Source organism: Trichosurus vulpecula, chromosome 4 (assembly GCF_011100635.1).
Source record: "Trichosurus vulpecula isolate mTriVul1 chromosome 4, mTriVul1.pri, whole genome shotgun sequence".
Lineage (NCBI taxonomy): Eukaryota > Metazoa > Chordata > Mammalia > Diprotodontia > Phalangeridae > Trichosurus > Trichosurus vulpecula.
The window spans coordinates 272191446-272215884 of NC_050576.1; the positions used below are offsets into that span (position 1 = coordinate 272191446).

Sequence of the window (24439 nt, forward strand, 5' to 3'; positions counted from 1 at the left end):
GTAGTACGTACAGACACATATGTATATATAAAAACTGCTCATTTGCAGTGTATCCAATATATCTGTTATATATGTGTATATATATGTAGCCACACATATATGCATGTATACCTATATATCTAAAGATATACATATATATAGACATTTTATTAACTAATATGAATATATGCACACTGGATGAACTCTACATTTGTCCGTCTAACTGCATGTGATAACCTAGACAAGAGGTATAATTCACTCATGATTATTTGTTATTACTATAAAGTTTGATTTGTTTTGTCCCTGCCATGCAAGGAAAAACTTTTTAGGGATGTAACTTTTCAGAAAATACCGGAAAGAAAATTGCATATATTTCTGATTTAGTCCTTTAAATGTAGGGATTGTCTGAAAGAACTGAGACTTCCCAAATTCTTTAGTTAGAAAGGAGATACAGGGGGGCATAGTGGAGAGAAAGATGGGCTTAGAGGCAGGAAGACCTGGGCTCAAGTCCAGCCTCCGACATATACCACTCTTGTGACTCTGGGCTAGTCCCTTAATCTCTGGGTGACATAGACAGCTCTCTAAGACTATAACTTTCAGAGGAGGTGCCCACCTGCATCAGTAGAGAGAGTTTCCAGTATCAGTGAAATCACAGGTCCATTTTCTATCTCTCCCTGCCTTCTGCTCTTCTGAAATGAATTGAAAGATCTAAGAAACACTCAACTGTCACTGTCATAAGGTATCCAAGAAAGAATAAGTTGTTTTAAAGAGGAATGTCACAAATTATAGTCTTACTATGATGTCCCATTATGTCATGGAGGTGACCAAGGAAAACTTTGTCAATGGAGTTCAAGCCCTGGCATCTCCTACCAACTTGTAGGGTGTTGAGTGTTGATTAAGCCTGCCCTCTGAGGATCAGCATGGTTGGCTTTGGTGACACTAATCACCCAAGGGTGAACCACTTGGCAACGTATTCTTTGACTACGTCAGGCCATGAAGACAAAGCTAGACTCCTAAGTCGCAAAAAGGTTGTTTTCAGCGTGGATGGATTCAGCAGCTACTCTACTCATCCTATCACATCTTTGAGGCGATGAAATAAAAATAGCAAATAAAAAGCTTACATAATGCATGCATAATAAATCATTCTTTAGGCCAGCATTATGGATCCAGGGCTGGCCATGGAGTCCAGAAGAAGAAGGCCTGGGTGTGTACAAGTCCTAACTCTGACAACACACTAACTTGTGACTGTGGGAAAGTCGTTCTCTCAGTTCCCCAAGCATTTCTGTAAGACTGTAAATTACAGAATGTTTAACAGTCTAAATCATTAGGAGTTTGTACTCCAGGAATTCTCTAATCTGATGAAATTACAAATCCAGACCAAAATGTGTGTGTGTGCCACTTCTGCCTCTGTTTTCTCTATGGAGGAATAGAAAAATTTTCCAGAAGTGGCCTTTCTTCCCACATGCCCCTTTCTTCCCATTCCTCCATCTCCCCTCCCCAGGACCTAAGAGATATGATTTTCCTTTATTTTAGCTCAGCCCTGGTATAGCTGCAAATAACCAAGCCAAGTACCTGGTGGCCCATTAGGTCCTTCATTTCCTGGGGATCCTGGAGGTCCTGGAAGTCCAGGGAGCCCATTTTCTCCATCTCCTCCGGAGTTTCCTTTTTCTCCTTGAGAACCAGTGATTCCTGGTTTTCCAGGCATCGCTGTTCCTGGGTCTCCCTAAACCACACAAATATCATAGACAGTCAATAAGGAGCCAGTAGAAACTCCAAGACACTGAAGAACATGGTGTGGTGTTGGTCAGAGGACCAGCTCTGCCAATAACCAGTCTTAACTCTGACCTTGGGTTCCTCATCTGTAAAATGAGGGAGCTGGACTAGATATGAATGAATGAGTGAATGAAAAGCATTTATTACGTGCATGCTAGATGCCAAACGCTATGCTAAGTGCTGGTGATACAGATACAAAAGTGGACAGCCCCTGCCTTCAAGAAGCTTATATGTTAAGGGGAGATAACTTAACATGTAGGGAAGTGGTGGCCAGATCTGGGTCTTTTGATTTAGAAAGAGACATGGTGATCAGAGTCATAGAGCAATAGGTTGTGCCCTTTGCACTATAGAATATTGATTCAATTATTGTACCAGAACTGGAAAGGGAGGGTGGGCTGGGGGAGGGAGCACAACAGAGGATCGCAGAGAATCTGACAGGATCACTGGGCAGTAAGATAAGGCCTGGCTGGGGCTATTTACATATATATAGTGGGCTATATGGGGCACTCAGGAACCAGGACAACAGGGATAAGGGCAGACATTTCCAGAGCTGAGAGGGTACATTCCCACTCTAATTCTATGGTCCTATAACTTGCACAAGGTCATACAGCTTGTAAAAATTGTCTTTATACATAATTGGGAAAAATAAAATATTATTAAATTTGACCCGGGTCTTCTGACTCTAAATCCTACTCAGCCACACAGTTCCTCACATTTCAGATCTTTTTACTTAAATTCAAAGAAACTTAGAATTGAAAGGGACATAGAGGTCATCTAGTTCCACTCCTTTATTTTTTAAAAAATGAAACAGAAAAATGACTTGTCTAAGGTCACACAACTCTTCAGTAGCCACGTGGAGATCAGAGCCCTGGATTTCCCATTTCTTGGTCTATAGCACCCTTACTAGGCACAGCAGTTCATAGGATTTCGAACTAGACAGGATCATACTATGTTCCCTCATTTTTTGGATGAAGAAACTGAGGCCAGAACATGAAGTTGACTTGCCCAAGGTTGCACTGGTAATAATTAGCAGCGCCAGGATCTCACCCCAGGTCTTCTGATTTCTAAATTTAGAACTATTTCTACTAGAGAGGCTAGTGCCCAGCCTTTCTTTTACCTTAGCTAGCCTCCGTAGCTGATATTTCAGAGTTTCTTCATCATTTCTGCCAGAGATAGGTCTCCACACATTTAGCTTTAATGCGTAAGCCATTTCATTAAGCAGCAAAGAGACAGAGGGGCCACACTAGGGAGGAGGGGTTGAACTCACACTGGGATGTTAAGACGTACACGATGAATATGCGAAGCCATACATCCTAAATCCAAGAATCTAGGTGTTTTCCTCTATTCACAAGGGTAAATCACAGGTGTTGATAGTGTATTTAGGTTTTATACCAGGACCAGGTGGGGTGAATGTCAGGCTCTGCATCAGAGCTATAACTAGTTTAGGGTGATCTCTTGCCTTAGGGCAGCAAAATTTGTAACAGTGCTGGAACCTTAGCAGCAACTCTAATGCTAAACTAAGTTTACCATTAATTGGTAAGAATAATTGGCGTAAATTAGTAAATTATGAGATGGTGTGTACTTTCTCCCAGTTCTACTTCTCTCTAATCCAGGGTGAGCTCCTCTTATGATGATTTGCCATGTCCTGGGGTATGTTTTCTGCTTCAAACTCCAATTGAACTTGTCTTAAAAAGTAGATTTAAGGGTGCTTTTCTTCTTTGCTTCAGTCATGTTTCCAGACGGTTGCCCAGGCATGAGGAATGCTTGTTAAGGCTTTGCTGCACCTCCACGGTGGAGATCCAGTCATTAGAAATCCCTCACACCCTCCCCATAATCCTCCTAGAGCTTAAGACCACTGCATATTTGTTCTGAAAGTAAGAAAGATTGATATTTAGAGACCCCAACCATAACTTGTGGACCTTCCCTTTTTGGGCTAGAAAGTATTAAGGGGTTTTCTTTTGTCATACTACTTGAGATGGAAGGAAGTTGCTCTTTTTTATTTTTTTAAGACACATTATTGTTTGAGGCAGCTATATTACTATGTAATATGATGTGTAGAGCATAAAAGGCTCTTAGGAACCATCTTATCTAGCTCCCTGATTTTACAAATGGATAGAGAATTTTCAACCCAGAGAAGTTAAAGAATTTATCTAAGCTTTAGGGGAAGAGTCAGGACTAGAATCCTGGTTTCTTGGTGCTCATGTTTGTGGCTTTTCCCACTGCATCTTGCTGCCTTTTATGAAAGAGCAGATATAATTAAATGCTACGCATTTAATTATTTATAATTTTCTGAAAAAATGCTTTGTTAAATTTGTATAATTTGCTCCATTTTTATCAGAAGGCAACAATGATTTTTATTAATAATAGTAAGTGTTGACATTTATATTGCCCTTTTAAGTTTGCAAAGGACTTTATGGATGCCATCTTGAAGGCAGGGTCTGTTTTTGCCTTTTATTGTATCCTTAGTATTGAACACAGTGTCTGGCACATTGTCAGTGCTTAAAAAATACATGTCGACTATTTCACGACAAGCCTCTGAGGAGTCAGTGTGGTAGACTGGAAAGAGGCAGTTATGCACTTATTTTTATGGCTATAAAAGTATGTATGTCCTGCCTTTCATGTAAGGATAGGGTGCTTCTCATTTGCCACCAGTAAAGCACGTCATCGAGCTATTTTTACAGCAGCAGCAGTTAGAGGTTCATGATCCACATTTTGAACTTTATGGTTCAAAGGTTGCTCACAACAACTATGTGCAGTAGATAGGAAAACAGGCTCAGCAATGTTAAATGACTTTTTCAGGATCACACAGCTACTAAATGTCAAAGACCAAGGTTCTTTTCACTGCTTCCTATAGGTTGAACTCAGGGATCTCAGTCATTCACACGAGAAAATTCCGCCCTGTAACCAATTCCTGCTAGTTGCAAAACGACTGGCCAGAGTTTTAGGTGCAAATCTGTGACCATATACAGACATCTTCTTGGTTTCATACTTAAAACATCATTTTGGAAACTGAATCTGTAACTGTGGCCTCATTAAGACCAAGCACTAGTCATTAGACCAATTGACTCAGGGTCTAAAAAATATTAGTGACAATTTAAAATCAGACCGAGTTAAGTATTTTAAAGAAGCTAAGAAACGCAACTCAAAACGTTATCCTGCAGATAAACAGATTTTTTAAAAAAGATTTAGTAAGGAGATCTTGGTAACTAGATGAAGCTCTGATAAAATTTCGGTTTTCTTTTTCTTTCTGGAAGTAAAAATGTTTAACAACTTGACTTGTCTTTTTTTAAACTTTATGTTATTCAAAGGGTCAGGTAGGTGGCACAGTGCATAGAGCGCCAGGTCTGGAGTCAGGAAGACTCATCTTCCTGCATTCAAATCCAGCCTCAGATACTTGCTAGCTGTGTGACCCGGGGCAAGTCACTTAACCCTGTTTGCCTCAGTTTCCTCATCTGTAAAATGATCTGGAGAAGGAAAGAGAAAACACTGCAGTATCATTGCCAAGAAAACCCCAATAGAATGGGGTCATGAAGAGTCAGACCCAACTGAAATGACTGAACAACAAACAACATGTCATTCAAAATACTTGCTCAATGATGTGTTTTGCAAAAAAGATAAAGTTTTAATGCTTAAGAAATAACCTGCTGGGAGTAATCAGCAAAAATGCCAACAATTTATGCCTCTCTTTTCTAAAAGATTTGAACCTAGTGATATACAACTGGACACAACAATCCTAACCTGCCCCCTGATTAAACTGATTTTCTGATTCTCTCAGACCTTTTCTCCTGGGAGCCCTGGTATTCCAGGTGACCCAGGTTTCCCCGTGTCTCCTGGACAACCTGGTGATCCTTCGGCTCCTGGAAAACCTCTATCTCCTGTAAAACAAGCAGAGACATCACAGAAATAGTTTTGTAAAGATACACTTTATTTTTGCTTCTATAGTTTTGGTGGCTGGAAAACTGAAGATCTAAACCAGTAGGTTTATTTTTTCTTCTTTTCAGCCTTTTGGACTAATTTAAACTGGTTCCCCTAGGGAGGAAAAATCATCAGAAATAATGTTCCATATTTTTGTTTTTAAGTAGAATTATTATTTTGATTTAACAATTTTCCAAACGAAGGCTTTGGGTTCAAAGCTGATCTGATTTAGGGTTCTTATTTAGTTCAAATTCATGGAGAAAAGTGGGCTCAAGATGAGTCCTTGAATCTTCATCTTATGCTCTTCCGCAGTTGTCATAGAACAGTGATTTGGTGCCTATAGGAAGACAGGACCAAAGTTTGTGTTCCATTCACCCTGGTAGTCTTGCTAAAGGGAGCACTTGTAGTGAATTACATGGATTTGAGCTAGTGATCAGTGGTGTGATAGGAATGGAAAGGAATTTATTTACCTCAAGTTAAATGATAGACTGAACTCAGAGAGTTGCAGCTGAGGCAGAAGCCAAGAAGCTCAAAAGATAAACAATCTAAGCATAAAGGTTTCTGCTGGCTGGCAGGGTATGGTTGTGGAACTGATTCACAAGAGAGCTGAAACAGCCCTGGAGCTATTCATTAAAAGGGCTGACATACCTCCCACACTCCCACCCCTTTTTTGGGAGAGAGGCCAAAAGTAGCTTTAGCTCCTCAGAAGACCAGCATATGACCATAGCAAAGGGCCAGAACACTAGTGATGGTAGGAATCTAAGCTGCCCCAAAGTCTCGTTCCAGAGACCAATTCCCTAGAATAACTAACTGGGCAAGCAGATAAGCTTACAACCTTAGAGTCCATTCATTAGAACACTGATGAGAAAGTCATGGACAGAAAACTGGGACAGGCTTTTTGTTCAGAAATCAGCAGGAAGAGGCAATTTACTGGAGCCATACTGAAAGGGGGGGGGGGAACTGAATGTTACATTTATCTTCAGCTTCAAGGCTTTAATACCCGATGATGGGAATTCTCACATTTGGGAAGTGTTCATTTATTTATTCATATTTATAATATAATTTATTTAAAATAATTTTTATTTATAATATTTTATATTTATTATATATTTGTTTATACGTTATATATGTTTATATATAATATATATTATATACTTATAATATAAAACTATAAATACTAATCAAGCCATATAGGAAAGGCTCTCAGATCCTTTTAACATTAGCCTAACTAGAGTACATCTGGCAACATTGGAGCTGAGACTTCTTAGGTGTTATTTTAGAACAGTGTGACTCAGAAGTTCCCCCGATTTCTTGGAATGGACCCCATAGTTGCTGATTGAGAGCATGACATTCATCACCTGCATTTCTTTTGGAGTGTTTACTGTGAGATGACAAAAAGAAAAATCCTCTTAAGCTAAATAAATTCCGTTTGGTTAGACCACTGACTGAGTGGTAGTGGTTTATTTTATATATATTAAAAATCACGCATATAGTATTCAGCTTTTTGTGACTTTCAGTTAGATCCCTAAGCATTTAAAAACCTATACAAAGGAGAATCTATGAAGATAGTCTAGGCTAGATAAGGCTAAAAAGGAATAGAATAATGAAGCTAGAAGGTTACCTAGTTCACGTTTATTTCTCTGTAGAATAATTAAATATATATAATGCCATATTCTGTGAAATGGGTCACTCCAGAGCCTGCTATGGACCTGAGATAGTGTAATGACTCACAAGGTAGCCATAGTCAATAGATTTTTGCCTGTTGCCAGTCATACTATATAGGCCTCAAAAATCAACTAATACTGTTAGTTAATTTATTAGGGGAAAAAATAAAATTTTTACTGAAATTTAGTATTTACCCTTATGTCCAGGAGGCCCGGGAGCTCCAATTCCTGGGAATCCTGCTTCACCATCAGAACCAGGAGGACCTGGGTTACCACTTGGTCCCATGGACCCTGGTTTTCCTAAAAGAAGAAGACCAAAAAGAGTCAGCCTTGTTTCATCAGTTTATAAACTTTCTTATTTCTGTCAAATGTACCACCAGATGTTCAGGTTATATAATTCAGTGCCATCTTGGGTTCTGCATTCTCTCTCACCCATACCTCTAATCAGCTGTCAAGTGTTGCTGTTTCTACCCCTACAAAATCTCTCTCATCTGACTCCTTCTTTCTTCTCCCATTTCTGTTCCACCTTGGTTCAGGCCCGTATCACCTTTCACCTAGAGTATTCCTTTTTTTTTCTTTTTTCATTTATTTATTTAATATATTTAGTTTTCAGCATTGATTTTCCCAAGAGTTTGAATTACAAATTTTCTCCCCATTTCTACCCTCCCTCCCACTCCAAGATGGCGTATATTCTGGTTGCCCTGTTCCCCAGTCAGCCCTCCCTTCTGTCACCCCACTCCCCTCCCTTTTCCTTTTCTTTCTTGTAGGGCAAGATAAATTTCTACGCACCATTGCCTGTGTATCTTATTTTCTAGTTGCATGCAAAAACTTTTTTTCTGTTTGTTTTTGAACATCTGTTTTTAAAACTTTGAGTTCTAAATTCTCTCCCCTCTTCCCTTCCCACCCACCCTCCTTAAGAAGTTAAGCAATTCAACATAGGCCACATGCGTGTCATTATGTATAACCCTTCCACAATACTCATGTTGTGAAAGACTCACTATATTTTGCTCCTTCCTAACCTATCCCCCTTTATTGAATTTTCTCCCTTGACCCTGTCCCCTTTTGAAAGTGTTTGTTTTTGATTACCTCCACCCCATCTTCCCTCCCTTCTATCATCCCCCCTTTTTTTATCTTCTTCTTCCTCCTTTTTTCCTGTGGGGTAGGTTACCCAATTGAGTATGTATGGTATTCCCTCCTCAGGTCAAATCTGATGAGAGCAAGATTCACTCATTCCCCCTCACCTGACTTCTCTTCCCTTCCTACAGAACTGCTTTTTCTTGCCACTTTTATGCAAGATAATTTACCCCATTCTATCTCTCCCTATCTCCCTCTCTCAATATATTCCTCTCTCATCCCTTAATTTGATTTTATTTCTTTTAGATATCTTCCCTTCATCTTCAGCTCACCCTGTGCCTGCTCTCTCTCTCTCTCCCTCTCTCTCTCTCTCTCTCTCTCTCTCTCTCTCTCTATATATATATATATATATATATATACACACACACACATACATATATACTCACATATACATATGTATACATAAACATATATATATATGAATATTCCCTTCAGCTACCCTAATAGTGAGGTCTCATGAATCATACATCTTTCCATATAGGAATGTAAACAAAACAGTTCAACTTTAGTAAGTCCCTTGCAATTTCTTTTTCTTGATTACCTTTTCATGCTTCTCTTGATTCTTGTATTTGAAAGTCAAATTTTCTATTCAGCTCTGGTCTTTTCACTGAGAAAGCTTGAAAGTCCTCTATTTTATTGAAAATCCATATTTTGTCTTGGAGCATGATACTCAGTTTTGCTGGGTAGGTGATTCTTGGTTTTAATCCTAGCTCCATTGACCTCTGGAATATCGTATTCCAAGCCCTTTGATCTCTTAATGTAGAAGCTGCTAGATCTTTGGTTATTCTGATTGTGTTTCCACAATACTCAAATTGTTTCTTTCTGGCTGCTTGCAGTATTTTCTCCTTGATCTGGGAGGTCTGGAATTTGGTGACAATATTCCTAGGAGATTTCTTTTTGGGATCTATTTGAGGAGGCGATCGGTGGATTTTTTCCATTTCTATTTTGCCCTGTGGCTCTAGAATATCAGGGCAGTTCTCCTTGATGATTTCTTGAAAGATGATATCTAGGCTCTTTTTTTGATCATGGCTTTCAGGTAGTCCAATAATTTTTAAATTATCTCTCCTGGATCTATTTTCCAGGTCAGTGGTTTTTCTAATGAGATATTTTACATTGTCTTCCATTTTTTCATTCCTTTGGTTCTGTTTTATAATATCTTGATTTCTCATCAAATCAATAGCTTCCACTTGCTCCAATCTAATTTTTAAGGTAGTATTTTCTTGAGTGGTCTTTTGGACCTCCTTTTCCATTTGGCTAATTCTGCCTTTCAAGGCATTCTTCTCCTCATTGGCTTTTTGGAGCTCTTTTGCCATTTGAGTTAGTCTATTTTTTAAGGTGTTGTTTTCTTCAGTGTATTTTTCAGCATTTTTTTGGGTCTCCTTTAGCAAGCCATTGACTTGTTTTTCATGGTTTTCTCACATCCTTCTCATTTCCCTTCCCAATTTTTCCTCTACTTCTCTAACTTGCTTTTCCAAATCCTTTTTGAGCTCTTCCATGGCCTGAGACTAGTTCATGTTTTTCTTGGAGGCTTTTGTTGTAGGCTCTTTGACTTTGTTGACTTCTTCTGTCTTTATGTTTTGGTCTTCTTTGTCACCAAAGTAAGATTCCAAAGTCTAAGACTGAATCTGGGTGTGTTTTCGCTGCCTGGCTATATTCCCAATCAACTAACTTGACCCTTGAGTTTTTCAGCGGGGTATGACTGCTTGTAGACTAAAGAGTTCTATGTTCCAAGCTTGGGGGGATGTGCCAGCTCTGCCACACCAGGACTCCTCCTTCCCCAAGAACCCCCAACCAGGACTGGACTTAAATCTTCAGCAGGCTGTGCATGCCTGCTCTGATCCGCCACTTAATTCCTCCCACCAGGTGGACCTGGGGCCAGAAGCAACTGCAGCTGTACTTCTGTAGCTGCCCCACCTCCGCTGCCCCGGGAGCAGTAGCCGAACTCCTTCCACTCCTTCCACTCCTACAGCTTTTCCCACTAACCTTCTCTGTTGTCTTTGGTGTTTGTGGGTTGAGAAGTCTGGTAACTGCTGCAGCTCACTGATTCAGGGCACTAGGGCATGCTCTGCCCGGCTCCTGGTCTAGTTGGTCCGTGGCCTCCCGCGTCCCCCCCCTCCCCTCCTCCCCCGCTGCGCTCTGCTCCGCTCCGCTCACAGCTCCGTGTGGGATAGACCTTTCCCAGAGACCATCCAGGCTGCCCTGGGCTGGAGCCCTGCTTCCCTCTGCTCTTTTGTGGGTTCTGCAGTTCTAGAATTGGTTCAGAGCCATTTTTTATAGGTTTTTGGAGGGACTTGGCGGGAACTCATGCTAGTCCCTGCTTTTCAGCCGCCATCTTGGCTCTACTCCCCTCACCTACAGTATTCCAACAGCCTGGTCTCCCTGACTCAAGTTGGTCTCCACTCCAGAATGTCCTCCACGGAGCAACTGAAATGATTTTCCTTAAGTATAGTTCTGACCATGTTACTCCACTAAGCAATCACTTCCAGTGGCTCTCTAGTCCCTCTAGAATAAAATATAAACTCAAGTGTTTAGCTTTTAAAGCCCTTCACCAACTGGCCCCAAGATATCTGTATATAATCTGTATCTGTATATATACAGATACGTGTATATAACATATGTATATGTGCATATGCATCCAAACTTTTAAAACCAGCATTTGATGTGTATATATATATATATATATATATATAGATATATATAGATATGTATATGTATATGTGTGTGTGCATGCTTTTAAAACCAGCATTTTGAACCTATGTAGAATCTCCATCTTAGGAAAAATAGATAATTAAGCTTTAGAATATCATCCTAAAGAAGGTTCTCAGTTTACTGATGAAGAAATTGAGGCCTAAGAAAATTATGTTTTTTTAAACCTGTAATTCCCTGATAATCTCCAGAGAGTATTCTCTTCTTCGGAACCTCCGAATGATTTTAACTATCTTAGAGCATTCATTGTGGTTACTGGAACAGAATGAGCTCGGCAGTCATCAACATTAATGGGAATTATAGTAACAGTCATTTCAGAGGACAGACAACAAATCTGTTCTCTTCCCATGCCCTCTTTTTAAACTGGATAATAAGGTTTCATAAATGGGACTTAACTAGGTTTTATTACTAAGCTTTCCTCTTCAGGAAACTCAGCATACATTCTAATCCTTTATATTTTACTTGGAAGAAGAAACACATACTTACCAGTTGTGCCTTGGAGGCCAGGTAGTCCTGGTAACCCAGGACGTCCTGGAGGGCCAGGTACTGGTTTTGCTATGCCTGGTTCTCCTTTAGGACCTTAAAAAAGTATGGTAGTAAAATTGGTATGTGTATTGTATATTTTGTTGGTAATCAGGAAAAAAATATCATTACAAACAATTTAGAAATGCATAGAGAAAGTAAATATCATTTCTGGTCTTGAAGTTATTTAGGCTAATAAGGACCAAATAAGATAACAAATGTAAAGTGCTTTGCAAGCTTAATGCTAGCTATTATTGTTACTGAGATCAAAAGCTTGGTAGAACTAGAAATCCACTATACATGGAAATTAGTTGGACTGGATATAAACTAACCAACCGTCATTTCCAGGTGATCCAGGAAATCCAGGTACACCTGTGGCTCCCTTTGGTCCAGGTCTTCCTGGTGGTCCGTAGTTGGATTGTCCAGCTGGTCCCATGGGTCCTGGGTGCCCAGGGTCACCGGGACTTCCTGGAAAACCTTTATCCCCCTTTTCACCATTCACAACCTATGGGAAGAAAATATAACTGGTTGGCATTTACTATTTTGTTTGATTTTTACAGATAAAGTGAAAGTACCCTCTGCCCCATGGCCTCTCCCTTTGATTGGATGACTCCTCCTAGAACCTTCATTTAAGGAGGCAGCCAGGCCAGCCCTGCCTCATTGCTCTCCAGGCTGCCCTCTGGACTTCCTCTTCCATGCTGCCTCCCCAGATACCTTGCTTTCCCCTTCCCTTCTTTTTGCTTCTTTCAGTTTTCTTCTAAGGGTTGTCTTCCTCATTAGAATGGAAGGGCCTTGAAGGCAGGGACTATCTGTTTTTCTATTTGTTTTTTATTCTTAGTACTTAGCACAGTGCCTGGCACAGTAAAAATTTAATGAATGCTTGCTGACTATTTGCTGTAATTAGTAATGTATAACAGAATCTGCCTTTATGAAAGTCAATTAGATTTGGGGGAATATCAAATTTATAATAGTTACCATTGAATGTAGAAGTTTCCTTACTATTTATCAATGTGGTTATTCGCTTCACTGGTGCCAATCATAACCCCTCCCCACCTTAGTATATGGCTTCGTGATTAGCTGTGGTCAAACAAATTCATCACCTGGTGGCCAACCTTCTGGTGATTTGACTTGCCATTCTTAGCTAGCTGATTTCTTGGATCTTCATCTTTTGATTATTAATCTATCATTGAACTCGTACTTGAAGCCTGGTAAGATCTGACACTTTATCCTCTGCTGATTAATTTTCAGGAACCTAGGTCACCTTTATATCTTTAATCAAGTGATTAACAAGTATTTGTTAAACACATACTGTGTGTTAGGCACTGAGCCAAGTGCTGGGAGCAAAGGCAAGACAATGGAACAGCCCTTGTCCTCAGGGTGATTCTATTCTTATAAGACAACATATACATATGGACACACACACACATATATGTATGTATGTGTGTGTATATATATATGGATATATATGTATATTCAAAATACACTTAAGGTAATGGGAAAGCATTGGAGTCTTGTGATCCTTAAGTGATCCAGCTGATCTATCCTGTAAGTTCTAGAGTTTCCATGCCACCAGTATCTCCTGAATGACCCTTGACCTTGACCCTTGACCTCAAGGGTGTGGAAAATTTATTAGGAAAAATTCATTTGGGATAAAGTTCTACTTCAACAAGGTGCCTCCATTGCTGGTCAGCTGCTATTTCGCCATTTCCAATTTAGTGACATATCATTGCATCAAAACTATCTGGAAGCCTCCTTAGTTTTATCATAAAGATGTGTGAATATATGCCAGTCTGAGTAAATATGAGAACCAGAGTGGCATCCTGGCTGGCCTTGAAGTCAAGAAGACCAGAGTCCATGTTCTACCTTTAACACATAGCATCTTTGTGACCATGAGTAAGTCATGAGTTATTGCTTTGGGCAGTTAAGACTATAAATTACAGATGAGTTGCTGATTATCACTGGTGGAGAATGTTTCCACACTGGGAATTTTTCACATTACTTGGGGAAAAACCCCTCACTAAAGACCCAACCAAATATGAAAGTGTTTATGATACTCTTTTAGGGTGATCTTTATTTTCTGTGGAGTATAAACTTACACTTGTCTAAATACATATATTTACTTTTGCCTGTATCTGTAAATGAATGTTTCAAGAATTTTCTACTTATGTGAGTCCTGTAGAAATAGCTTAGAGTTCTAAAACACCTATCATGAGTGTACAGAGTTAAAGATTCCCATGAGACATTGGATGCTAGCTCTTTGATTCTTGGAAAGGATCTACGATCTTATCACTGGCTTCTCCTTCCATGTTTCATGAGTTACTGTGGCTGAAAATGCACCTAGTGGCCAGCCTTCTAGTGATGAGCCTCTCTGAACTTGGCTTTGAAGCTGAACCTTCAACAACAAACAGGCAGTCACTGGCCCTGTACTTGAAGTCTTTCCAGATAGATAAGCTCTTCCAGAACTGGTACTCCATTGATACAAGTGTTAAGATCCTAGTATCAAAAATGGCACAAAGAGAAATTGGTGTAGGACTTTGATGGAGGACTAGTTGTTTAAGTAAGTACCATAATTTGTGTATACATTGCCTTATTACTAGTACAAATGAATTATAATGGTAGCTTTCTTCACATATACATGACCCAATCCTAGTTTTGTCACTCCTTGGAAGATCAGTTTTTCCTTTAACTCAAGCTTATTTCATACAATGAACAATTTTAAAAATGTTACCAGGTACCAACCGGTTCGCCTTTTCTGCCTGGTAATCCTTTTGTGCCAGGCTTTCCAGGAATTCCATCTGAGCCCTTTTTCCCAGGCTCTCCTCTGTTCCCTGGATCACCTCGATCTCCTACTTCTCCTTCATGTGATGTTTCACCTTTTTCTCCCTTTCGTCCCTGATCACCAGGAGCACCTGGGAATCCCTAGTGAGATTAAGAAAAAACCTCTCTTATGTTTTTGTGAAATTGGTTTTGTTTTAATCTTAAATATATGCAATAGTAGCATGCATTTATAGTGAGCTTTTAGGTTTTCAGAGCTCATTTACATGCATTATCTCACCTGATTCTCCTAACAACCCTGTGAGGTAAATGCTATCCTTGCCCACATTTTACAGGTGAGGAAACTGAGACTGAGAGGAGCAAAGTGACTTTCCAAGGTTTACACAGCTGGCAAGGGTCTGAAATGGGATTTGAACCCAGTTTTTACATCATGCCATCATCAAATAAAACTTATTACATATTAAAACCTTTTTAATTTTGAGGAAGACATCAAGGTTTTATCATTGTAGTCCCACCATATTGCATGAGTTATTATGGTTGAAAATAGCATCACCTAAATGGCCAACTTGCCAGTTAGGCAAGTTATGTTTTCATGTGACTGCTCCACTAAGATGCGTTTATTGGAAGGTTGAAAATTATGAAGTTAATACAATAATCACAGTGAATAATATTCAACACAATAATCTAAGCAGAGGCTATGGTTGAACTTGATTATCTTTAACTCTCATTCAGGAAAAGTACATCCTATTTTCTGTTAGCTGATTGTGGTGCCCATCCTCCATGGTCCTATGATTACAGAGTTTCAGGGAGCGACGGTGACAGGATTCCTGGCTGGTTGCTCCAAGCAAAGTGGAATGATATGTAGGAAGGTGGCTGATTGGTACAGTAGGGAGTTCTGTCCAAATATCTGAGCCACTCAAGAACTGGTATTCCCATCTCTCGATAAAGCTGAACTCACATTCCACCTTAGACCCCTAGCATCAGCCCAAGATAATGGAGGATGAGGCACAGCCGGAAGATTGAGAGAAGGCGCAGCAAAAACGTCCTCCCCCCACTCCCCATCCTATTTTCTTTTATTCTGATCCCCTGAATTTGGTGGGGCAAATGCTTTGAAGAAGTTCCTTCAAGTTTGAACCCACTTTCTTCCAGGAATTAAGATGTCTGTAGGAGAGATTTTGCCTCTAGGTGTTGTAAACTCTGTTCTTGCTGTATTTTAGCATTATATATCCCTTTGTAAAGCTAATTGATGATTAAATGATACTGGGGTTTTAATCACTAACTGTTAATATTGGGGCAAACAATGGCATTAGAGAACACCCCCAACCTTTCAGGTGGTACCTCCAGAACAATGAGGGGAAGATAAGCTTTGTTCTAGGGGACTTGACTCATTACCTTGAGTGGGAGTTGAGATAAAGACATCAGTCACTGTAAAGACACAGGCATAATCAGAACGAAGCCCGATGCCTGGTTACTTGTGTGTGTAAGGCGATAGAACTTGATGGGCCTTTGCCTTTAAGGGTAATGGGGATATGGCAATTACTAAGAGTGGCCATCAGTTTTTCCACCTGAGAATGGGGCCAGGCTGGACGACGCGGGGAATGAGAAGGTGAATGTGCGAGGAATGATGTGATAGTCGGTTAGCCTCAAAAAGACTCAGCAGGAAGAAGAGGAGGGGGGAGAGAGACAGAGAGAGAAGAAGGGAGAGAGAGAGAGAAGGGTAGAGAGAGAGGAGAGAGGAAAGAGAGAGATAGGAAAGATGGACGGGGGGGAGGAGAGGAGGTAAGAGAGAGAGAGAGACAAGAGAGAGGAGAACAGAGAGAGAGAGGAGAGAGAGAGAAAGAGAGACAGAGAGAGAGAGAGAGAAAGAGAAAAAGAAAGAAAGAAAGAAAGAATCGTTTCTTGAGATGGGAAGACAGCGGATGAAATTCAGTAACTACCTAGGCTGGGAAGGTGAAGTGTGGATCTGAATAACAAAAGAGTTGAAAATATATTAACTCAGAAGCCACCACTAGTTGGCACACTTATTTTTTTTTTTGTTTGCAAGGCAATGTTTTGCAATGCCCAGGGTCACACAGCTAGTAAAAGAAGTGGCAACTTTAGACGAAAGGATGTCAGAGTCGACCTTGCTTTTCCCCTGGTCCGATTTTTACCAGCTCTGTGAATGATGGGCAAATCACTTTATCTTTAGGTCTGAGGGTGGGGAGTTGAATATCAACCCTGAGTTTTTTAGACACTTGAGGAAACCAGACCTCACAGTGGTCCTATTAGTCTGGAGCACCTGTTTAGGTCCTTAGTAGAGGTAGGACCCCTAAGAGGGGAAAGTTTCTTGACTGTCTGTGGGCTTAGATATGAATCCTTTCTGTGTTCTTTACTCTGTACGATATACTCATTCTTTGCTCAAAGCTTCGTTAGCTAAATGCTTGCTAGGGAACCTAGACACCTAGACAAACACTAGACGTTGCCCAAATTCAAATGTTCTGAGGTCCTGAGCACTGGATGAGGAAACACATGAGCTATACGAATTATTCTTAAAGGGTAGCCCTAAAGACTGATTCTGATCCATCTATCAGAGGAGCCCGAATTCTCACAAGCATCAAATTAAAAAAAATGGAACCAAAGTGTTTAAACAATTCACAGCTGTGATCTTACTGGAAAGCCTGGTAGTCCTGTATATCCTGGAGATCCTGGGCTTCCCTTTAAACCATCAGGTCCTTGAGCCCCTGAAAGTCAATCAAGTGACAATATTTATTGGGGAGTTATTAGGTGAAAAAAAGAATCCAGTTAACAAAGCTTGTGAAACTAGCTGTTCTTTTCAGGCATCATCTAAAGGAATTATATTTCAATTGTTTCTATTGTATTGCTGTCATCGTATATAAAATAGTGCTGGGTAAAAGAATGAATTGAGAGGCAGAGTAGAATCTGGGTACTATTCTTAGATCTTTCTTTTCATAAGTTATCAAAAATACCCAAATTTCAATATAAAGTTGGTTTGAGGAATACAGAGGAACACCTCAGTTGAGCATTTAAGCACTTTACAACCCAGGGCCCCTTGACCAATAATAGTGCTGGCTACCATTCAGGAATCTCTGCTCTTCTACCCCAGCCCACTGGTAGACACCAGAACCACCAGAACCAGTATTGACAGTTGCCAGGACAAGGATTCAGGGAACTTTCCCCTCTCCAACGCAACATTCCTTGGTGAGTTCCCACCAATCATTGGACACCTACACTCAGTTGAAAGCTGACTGAATCCTACTGGCATTTCCACCTCTGCTGTAGATATCCCAGAATTCCACTGCACTGAGGTGAATTTGGCTTGGCACCACTTGAGATCTCTGACCTGAGTCTCCACAGCCTCCAGCTAGAACTTTTTCTGAATGCCAGCTAATGAACTCCCAGGGATTAAGAAAACGTTTCCGTGCTGGGATTTGTGTTACCTGGGCTCTTTTCTTTTGACCTTCTAAAATCCCCTTTCCAATTATCTTAGTGCATCTGTGATTTCAAAATCCCTCTTTGCCAAGTGAGCCTTCCATGGAAAAGGGAATAACAAATCCAAATATCACTTACCTTGAGTTCCTTTTTCACCATCTAACCCAGGCAAACCTGGCAGACCTGGGGGTCCTGGAGTATAAGTGCATTGGGTACACAGTGGTCCTGCTTCTCCTAGAATGAATATGATGATTGCATTAATCATGAGCCCATATAGTCTACTTAGGAGAATTAAACCTTTTTATTTCCATGTGACAGAGAAACTTGCCTTTTGGGTGTTCTGAAAAGCACTTAATAAATATCAAACTATTAATAATCTCTCCCTATTCTATCTGCCTGGGATAGACAAGTAAATGAAGAAGAATAAGAACTTAATTCCAGTTATCCTGAGTTTGGGCATTAAAAAAGAGACAGAAATCTGCCATAAAAGTGATTAATCCTTTAGTGTTTATCATCTGGCTTGGGGAATAAAGTGAGATCCTACAAGAATTCATTTGAGTGTTATTTCAGCTTTCTATTTAAGATACATATAAAACCCATGAGGCATTTTCAGCTAATTCTTTTTTCTTTTTTTCTGAGGCAATCAGGGTTAAGTGACTTGCCCAGGGTCACACAATTATTATGTGTCAGAGGTCTGATTTGAACTCAGACTCTGGACTCCAGAGCTGGTGCTCTGTCCACTGCACCACCTAACTGCCCCAATTAATTCGTTTTTGAAAAGAAAAATCTTTAAGAGAGTGTAGAGTTAAGTAGCTTAATTGGCTCCTTAATTTTTGTGTATTGTCGTTTTATAAGGGGAAAAATGAGTAAAGTATAGATTATTTTAAAGCATAACATTGTTGATAGGTTCACTAACCTTTGGGCCCATAGACTCCAGGCATGCCTGGAGACCCCAAATGGCCTGGATCTCCATAGTCTCCTGGAGGACCATTCCGAAAAATTACTTTACCTGTTGAAAAGTTAAAAAGACAGTTTTAAAGCTATTGCATATTCTTAGAGACCATTTCCTATGAATCACAGCATGTACATTAGGTAACATATTTAACCCATAATTCTTTTATTGGAAGATGAAATCACTCATACATGGTGGCATAAATGAAGAGAGTGAGTCACTTATTTTCACGGTTACATAGATGGAAGTGGGAGGCTGAGTTTGGAGAAGGGCCAGAAAATTGGTTTATTTGGAATATAGGAGACATGAAAAAGAGTGTTGCAGAATGTTAGGAAAAGCAGGACATGGGAGACTTTAGATGCTATGCTGAAGAGCTTATATTTTATCCCAGAGACAATAGCCAATATTTATATAGCAATTTAAGATTTGCAAAGTACTTTATAAAGATTATCTCCTTTATTTTTGCAACTCTAGGAGGCAGATGCTATTATCATCCCCATTTTACAGATGAGGAAACTGTTGCAGGCAGATGTTGAGTGACTTGCCCAGGGTCACTAAGCTAGTATCTGAGGCTGGATTTGAATTCAGGTCTTCCTGATCCCAGGTCCTGAGCTCTGTGCACTGTGCCACCAGCTGCCTTCATAACTCTATGCATGTGGGCAGCAGTTAATTAGGCACAGTTGTAAATTATCTGTTGATTAAAGCTTTAGTTGGATGACTTTTCCAGAAGCTTTGTGTTCTTATTGATTTTGCAGCTCTGAGGTTGGCACATTCTCCAGGAATTGGTCTAAATCATCATAGTAGTAGAAAGAACCCTGGCCTGGGTAGGGATCGGGAAAGACCTGCTGATGTCTGAGAAGTGACTCAACCCAGGTCACTCAGCTGACAGAATTCTGACTCTGGTATTGTGACTCCATATCCAGTTCAGAGTACTATAGAGGAAGAGATGGAAAGGACCTTCAAGCTCCAACCTCCTCATTTTACAGTTGCAGAAAATGAGATCCGAAAAAGATCTTTTCCAGAGTCACCGAGCCAATGAGATTGATGGGCTGCCTAAGTTTAGATTCTCGACATTATAGCACACATCCCTGCTAATATATCAGTATGATACTTTGAAAAGCTTCGTAGAGGGATAATAATGAGTTGGTGATTCCTCTGTAAACAGGTCACTCGATCCTCCTGACTTCACTGATAAAGGATTTGGAACAGGAGCAAAAATAAGGCATCTAAACTCATGATTTCAGAGCAGGATTAAAATCCATTGTCTCTGAGTGTATGAATTGGTTACAAGAACAAACTGCAGGTAATTCAGGGGGAATGGGAAGGAGGCATTTTGACCTGGTGGTCCTGGAAGACCAGGTAACCCCTTGTAGCCTGGGGTGCCTGGGAATCCAGGAAGTCCTGGAGGCCCCATTATGTTCATGCCGGGTGGTCCTCTCTCTCCTTTACGTCCTTTGACTCCTGGAGATCCTGGGGTACCCCTAAGACCAGGTCTTGATGCCCCTAAGTAGAAAAAAAACATTTTAGGTATGTTATTTTTCTGTATATGTGTTCCTTCAAGATTCCATCTTTGTTTAATGACCCCTGTTTTGCATCTAAGAAAAGTCTCTTCATTTATGATCCAGGACTTTTAAATTATTGATTAGCATTTCAAGGGCACACGAAAATTCCAATGAATACCTGGTCCAAGCTGACTGGACAATAAAGATACCACCATCCCACCTACTCATATGTTAGTTCTCATCTTCCCTTTCATTACCTGCCTCAGATAATTAACAAAGAGGTAGTAAAATTGCCTTGGGCAAAGGCAGGAAACATCTTATGTTTCACACAAAGGGACATAACTTTAATGCAACCTAGCTTAATATGAACATTACTGTTGTTTTAAAAATTCTTATTGTATATATTCTAAGAAATACATACCAGGTCTACCAACTTCTCCTGGTGGACCTCTGGGACCTATGGAAAGGATTAAACATTTTTTTGAAAGACATAGATGCCAAACCTCCTTTCCTCTTCCTCTCCAACCCCCAAAGAAAAGCTTAAGATCATTAGGATTTAGAGCTATTAGGAACTTTGGAGGCCATCCAGACCAACACTTTCATTTTACAGATGAGGAAACTGAGTCCCAGAGACTGAATAGGTAGAAAGCAGCAGAACTGAGATGCAGACCCAGGTCCTCTGACTCAAATCCAGGGCTCATCTCCTATACCACATGTAACTTAAGAAACTGGAGAAACTACAGGGTATTATACTAAAAGGACTAGGAGCATCAATCAACACAAAATTTTGAAAATAATTTTACTATAATTTACTATAGATTCTCTTATCTGTGTAAGTCATTTAAATACAAATAATTATAAGCTGATACTATAATTTTACTTACAAGTAAAAAATTTTCATTCTCCTATCTCTATTTTCTTTGCCTTGTGGATTAAAAAGATACACTGTGTCAATTGATGCTGCTTGGTCCTTTGAGGTATTCTTAAATTTTTGGTCCTTCTAGTTAGTCACTTGAATACTTCTCATGGCTTTTTGTGTCTTGCTCTCTTTTCTTTAAACACTGTGAACTTCATATAGACAAAGATTAAATAAACTAAAAAAACCTAAAATCTCACTAATAAAGAGATAAACTTGGGGAAAGATAATCAAGGAATGAAAACTTTCTATGAAGTAATTGTGAAGAATAGAAATATGTGTAAAGGGATGATGTATGTAAAGTGCTTACTGAACCATGAAGGGCTATGTAGCTATAGGCTATAGGCAGTTAAGTGGGGCAGTGGATGCCTCTATTTCATCCATCCTCACAAAAATCCCACGAAGTAGCTTTTGACGTGGTTGTCTACATGTTGGGACATAAAAATGGTAATAGAATTTAATCATCACTCTCATCTCTGGGAAATGCCAAGTTTGAACATCCTTCTTCTTAAGTGGCAGACAGTAAAAATCTTGGAATCTTTCAGCAACACATCACAACGAGTGGGACTGGTGGTGAGAGAATGCTTTAAGAAAAGCCCTCTTACCATGTGGACCACGTTCTCCTTTGGGTCCCGGAGGGCCCGGAGCTCCATCATTACCTTTCTCCAGGTATCCATTGTAATATTCTGTCTTAAAAAAGAAAGGCATGAAAATTTTTAAAAAGAAAGGCTCCTAGGGCCTCAATGAAAGTTCTCAATGGACAACATAATGATGTGAATTATTCTAGTTTCTTCTGTGGCCTCTGGACTGAAAGGAAACTTTCAGAATTTGCCAGACGTCATTGCTCATCTGGGACACAGCAATCACATATGGCCTTAATATACATGAGTAAGAGAGACTTCCATAGTAGGTCGCAGGTGAAATTTAGGGGCTAAAAGCTGCCCTCCTGGTACTATAATTATCCTGTATGTCCATGTTATAAATTTGAGAAATCTATCTATTTGCAAATCTAGATGAATATAATCTTTGATGGTCTCGATAGACCTGTGGCTAATATCTTCTCCCTAATCCTACAGCTCATCTGCAGGCTGACATTCCTTAACTATTAGTGATGCAGCTTCAGATGAGGAATGCAGTTCTTTAGAAGAGATTGCTTATAGACATATTATAGACATAGAATAATAATGCATGGTGTCCCAAAAGTCTTAGTGGAGTCTTAAGGTTTAGTAACTTAAAATTCCACTTAGACTTCTGGGATGCCCTGTATTACTTCACCCTCATATTTAAAGTTTTCAGAATGTTTGCATTAAGTTGACACACATTCCCTCGCTTGGTCCTCACCACACCCATGTGAGGGAACTGCCATTATTAGTCCCAATTTTACATTGAGGAGACTCAGACTCAGAGTCACAGTTAGTGAGTATCCGAGGCAGGATTCCAACCCAATTCTTTCTGACTCTGAGTCAAACACTTTCCTCACTCATTCCCCAAGCTGCCTTGCCCACACTAATGCAAATCAAATTTTGCTCAGGGAAAACACAATGCATTTTTAAAGGTCATAGCAATAGGAAATATTAGAGTTCTCCTCCACCTTCCTAACCCATTTTTCTTTTAGCTTCTGAATTTTAACCTGGAAGGGGAAAATCTAATATTTGTCACCTTGTTTTGTAGAAGGGAAAATGGAAGGGTACCCAAACTGTGGCCAAGACTATATAATTACATGATGTCTATGGACCAGAACTCACAACCTTGGATTTTATTTTTTCCTACTCCCTACTCTACAGAAAGACATTGTGTCCCACTCGGTGTTCAGGGGCTGAGCAAAAGTGAGTCTTTTCCTATACTACAGAGAGGAAAATGGGGCTTTTGGCATCTTCCCATGGGTTCTCCTTGGCCACTTCCTCTCCACTAGCATTTGGACTTGGTTCTGCCAGGAAGTTCATCTTTGGTCACAGCTTTGTACCCCTAAGAAGAGATTCGGTGAAGATACAGCTCTACTGTGGATGGCAATATTTCACGGCCATTCTCAAAAGCACCTTGTTTATTTTGTTGTTGTTTTTTGGGTGAGAGCCATAACTAGTATGGGGTGACCAGGGCGTTGCCCCAGGGCACTCGAGTATCCAGGGTTCTTGTCTTTTATACTTCCCAGTCCTCTGTTGGCCCCATACCATTACTATTGAAACCATGGTGTGGCTGCCTCTGACTCTGCTTTACCTGGAATCCCCAGTGCTTAGCCCAGTGCCTAGCACACAGGAGGCACGTAATGAATGCTTCCTGACTGCCTGTGTTCTCACTTGGCTCCAGGTAGCCGCCTCAGTTACCAATGCTTCTGCTTAAAGTAGTAGCTGGCCTAGCATACCTTAGATAACTTCTTGCCACATCCTTTAACTCATAACCACACCCTTTCCTTGTTTCTTCCCTCTCTATAATCACTCTCCTCCTCCTCCTCCTCCTCCTCTTCCTCCTCCTCCTCCTCTTCTTCTTCCTCCTCCTCCTTCTAGAGTTGGGGATCTCGGGTCATGGGATACCCCAGAGGTAGCTTTTATGGGACCCACTCATAGTCTGGTACTATTTTATATTAGTAGAGAGATAGCCTGCCACACAGAGTGTCTAGTCCCGACATCCATGCACCATAATCTCCACCCATCAGCTTAAATGTGATTCTTAAGTCTTCTTACCCCACAAGTAAAGTTCTCCACAGAGATTTCACCTTGCTTCCCCCCACGCCCTCGCAGCACCTTAAGATACCATTGGGTTTTTGTGTCTTCCACCATTGGGCCTTGGGTCCCGAAAGTCTGAGGTCTTCCCCCAATGCTCTCCTCACCCCCGATCTTTTGATAGAGGCCGTAACCTAGTTATAGTTCTATATGCATGGCAAGTAATGCTGTGGATTTAAAGCTAGAAAAAATCTGAGAGGCAATTGAATACAACTTCCTCATTTTAAAGATGAGGCAACTAAGATACAGAGATGTTAAGTGATGTCCACACACAAAGCCTGAGCTGGGATTTGGCTCCAGATGTTTGTGACTCCAAGTCCACATTACACCTGCTTTTTGGCTGATGATTAGGTATAAGAAGAGGAAGCCCCTTAGTTAGGAGTGTGTATTGCTACTGTCCTCCTGAACACAAAGGTGGCAATTAACTTCATTTTTAGTACCAACAAAAACAGCAT

General features: G+C 40.3%; 1 protein-coding gene across 1 annotated transcript in view; it reads right to left on the minus strand.

Annotated features, from left to right (window-relative positions):
* Positions 1-24439, minus strand: part of COL4A3 (collagen type IV alpha 3 chain) — a 121964-nt gene that overhangs the window by 53080 nt on the left and 44445 nt on the right. Inside the window, exons 15-25 of the mRNA XM_036755705.1 lie at positions 21873-21957; positions 20188-20352; positions 18814-18906; positions 18036-18131; positions 17118-17188; positions 14433-14612; positions 12030-12161; positions 7527-7631; positions 5530-5627; positions 1552-1702; positions 593-668 (exon numbers count right to left, since the gene is read on the minus strand). Coding sequence (XP_036611600.1) covers positions 593-668; positions 1552-1702; positions 5530-5627; positions 7527-7631; positions 12030-12161; positions 14433-14612; positions 17118-17188; positions 18036-18131; positions 18814-18906; positions 20188-20352; positions 21873-21957 — 1252 coding nt within the window. The remainder of the gene's footprint in view (positions 1-592; positions 669-1551; positions 1703-5529; positions 5628-7526; positions 7632-12029; positions 12162-14432; positions 14613-17117; positions 17189-18035; positions 18132-18813; positions 18907-20187; positions 20353-21872; positions 21958-24439) is intronic.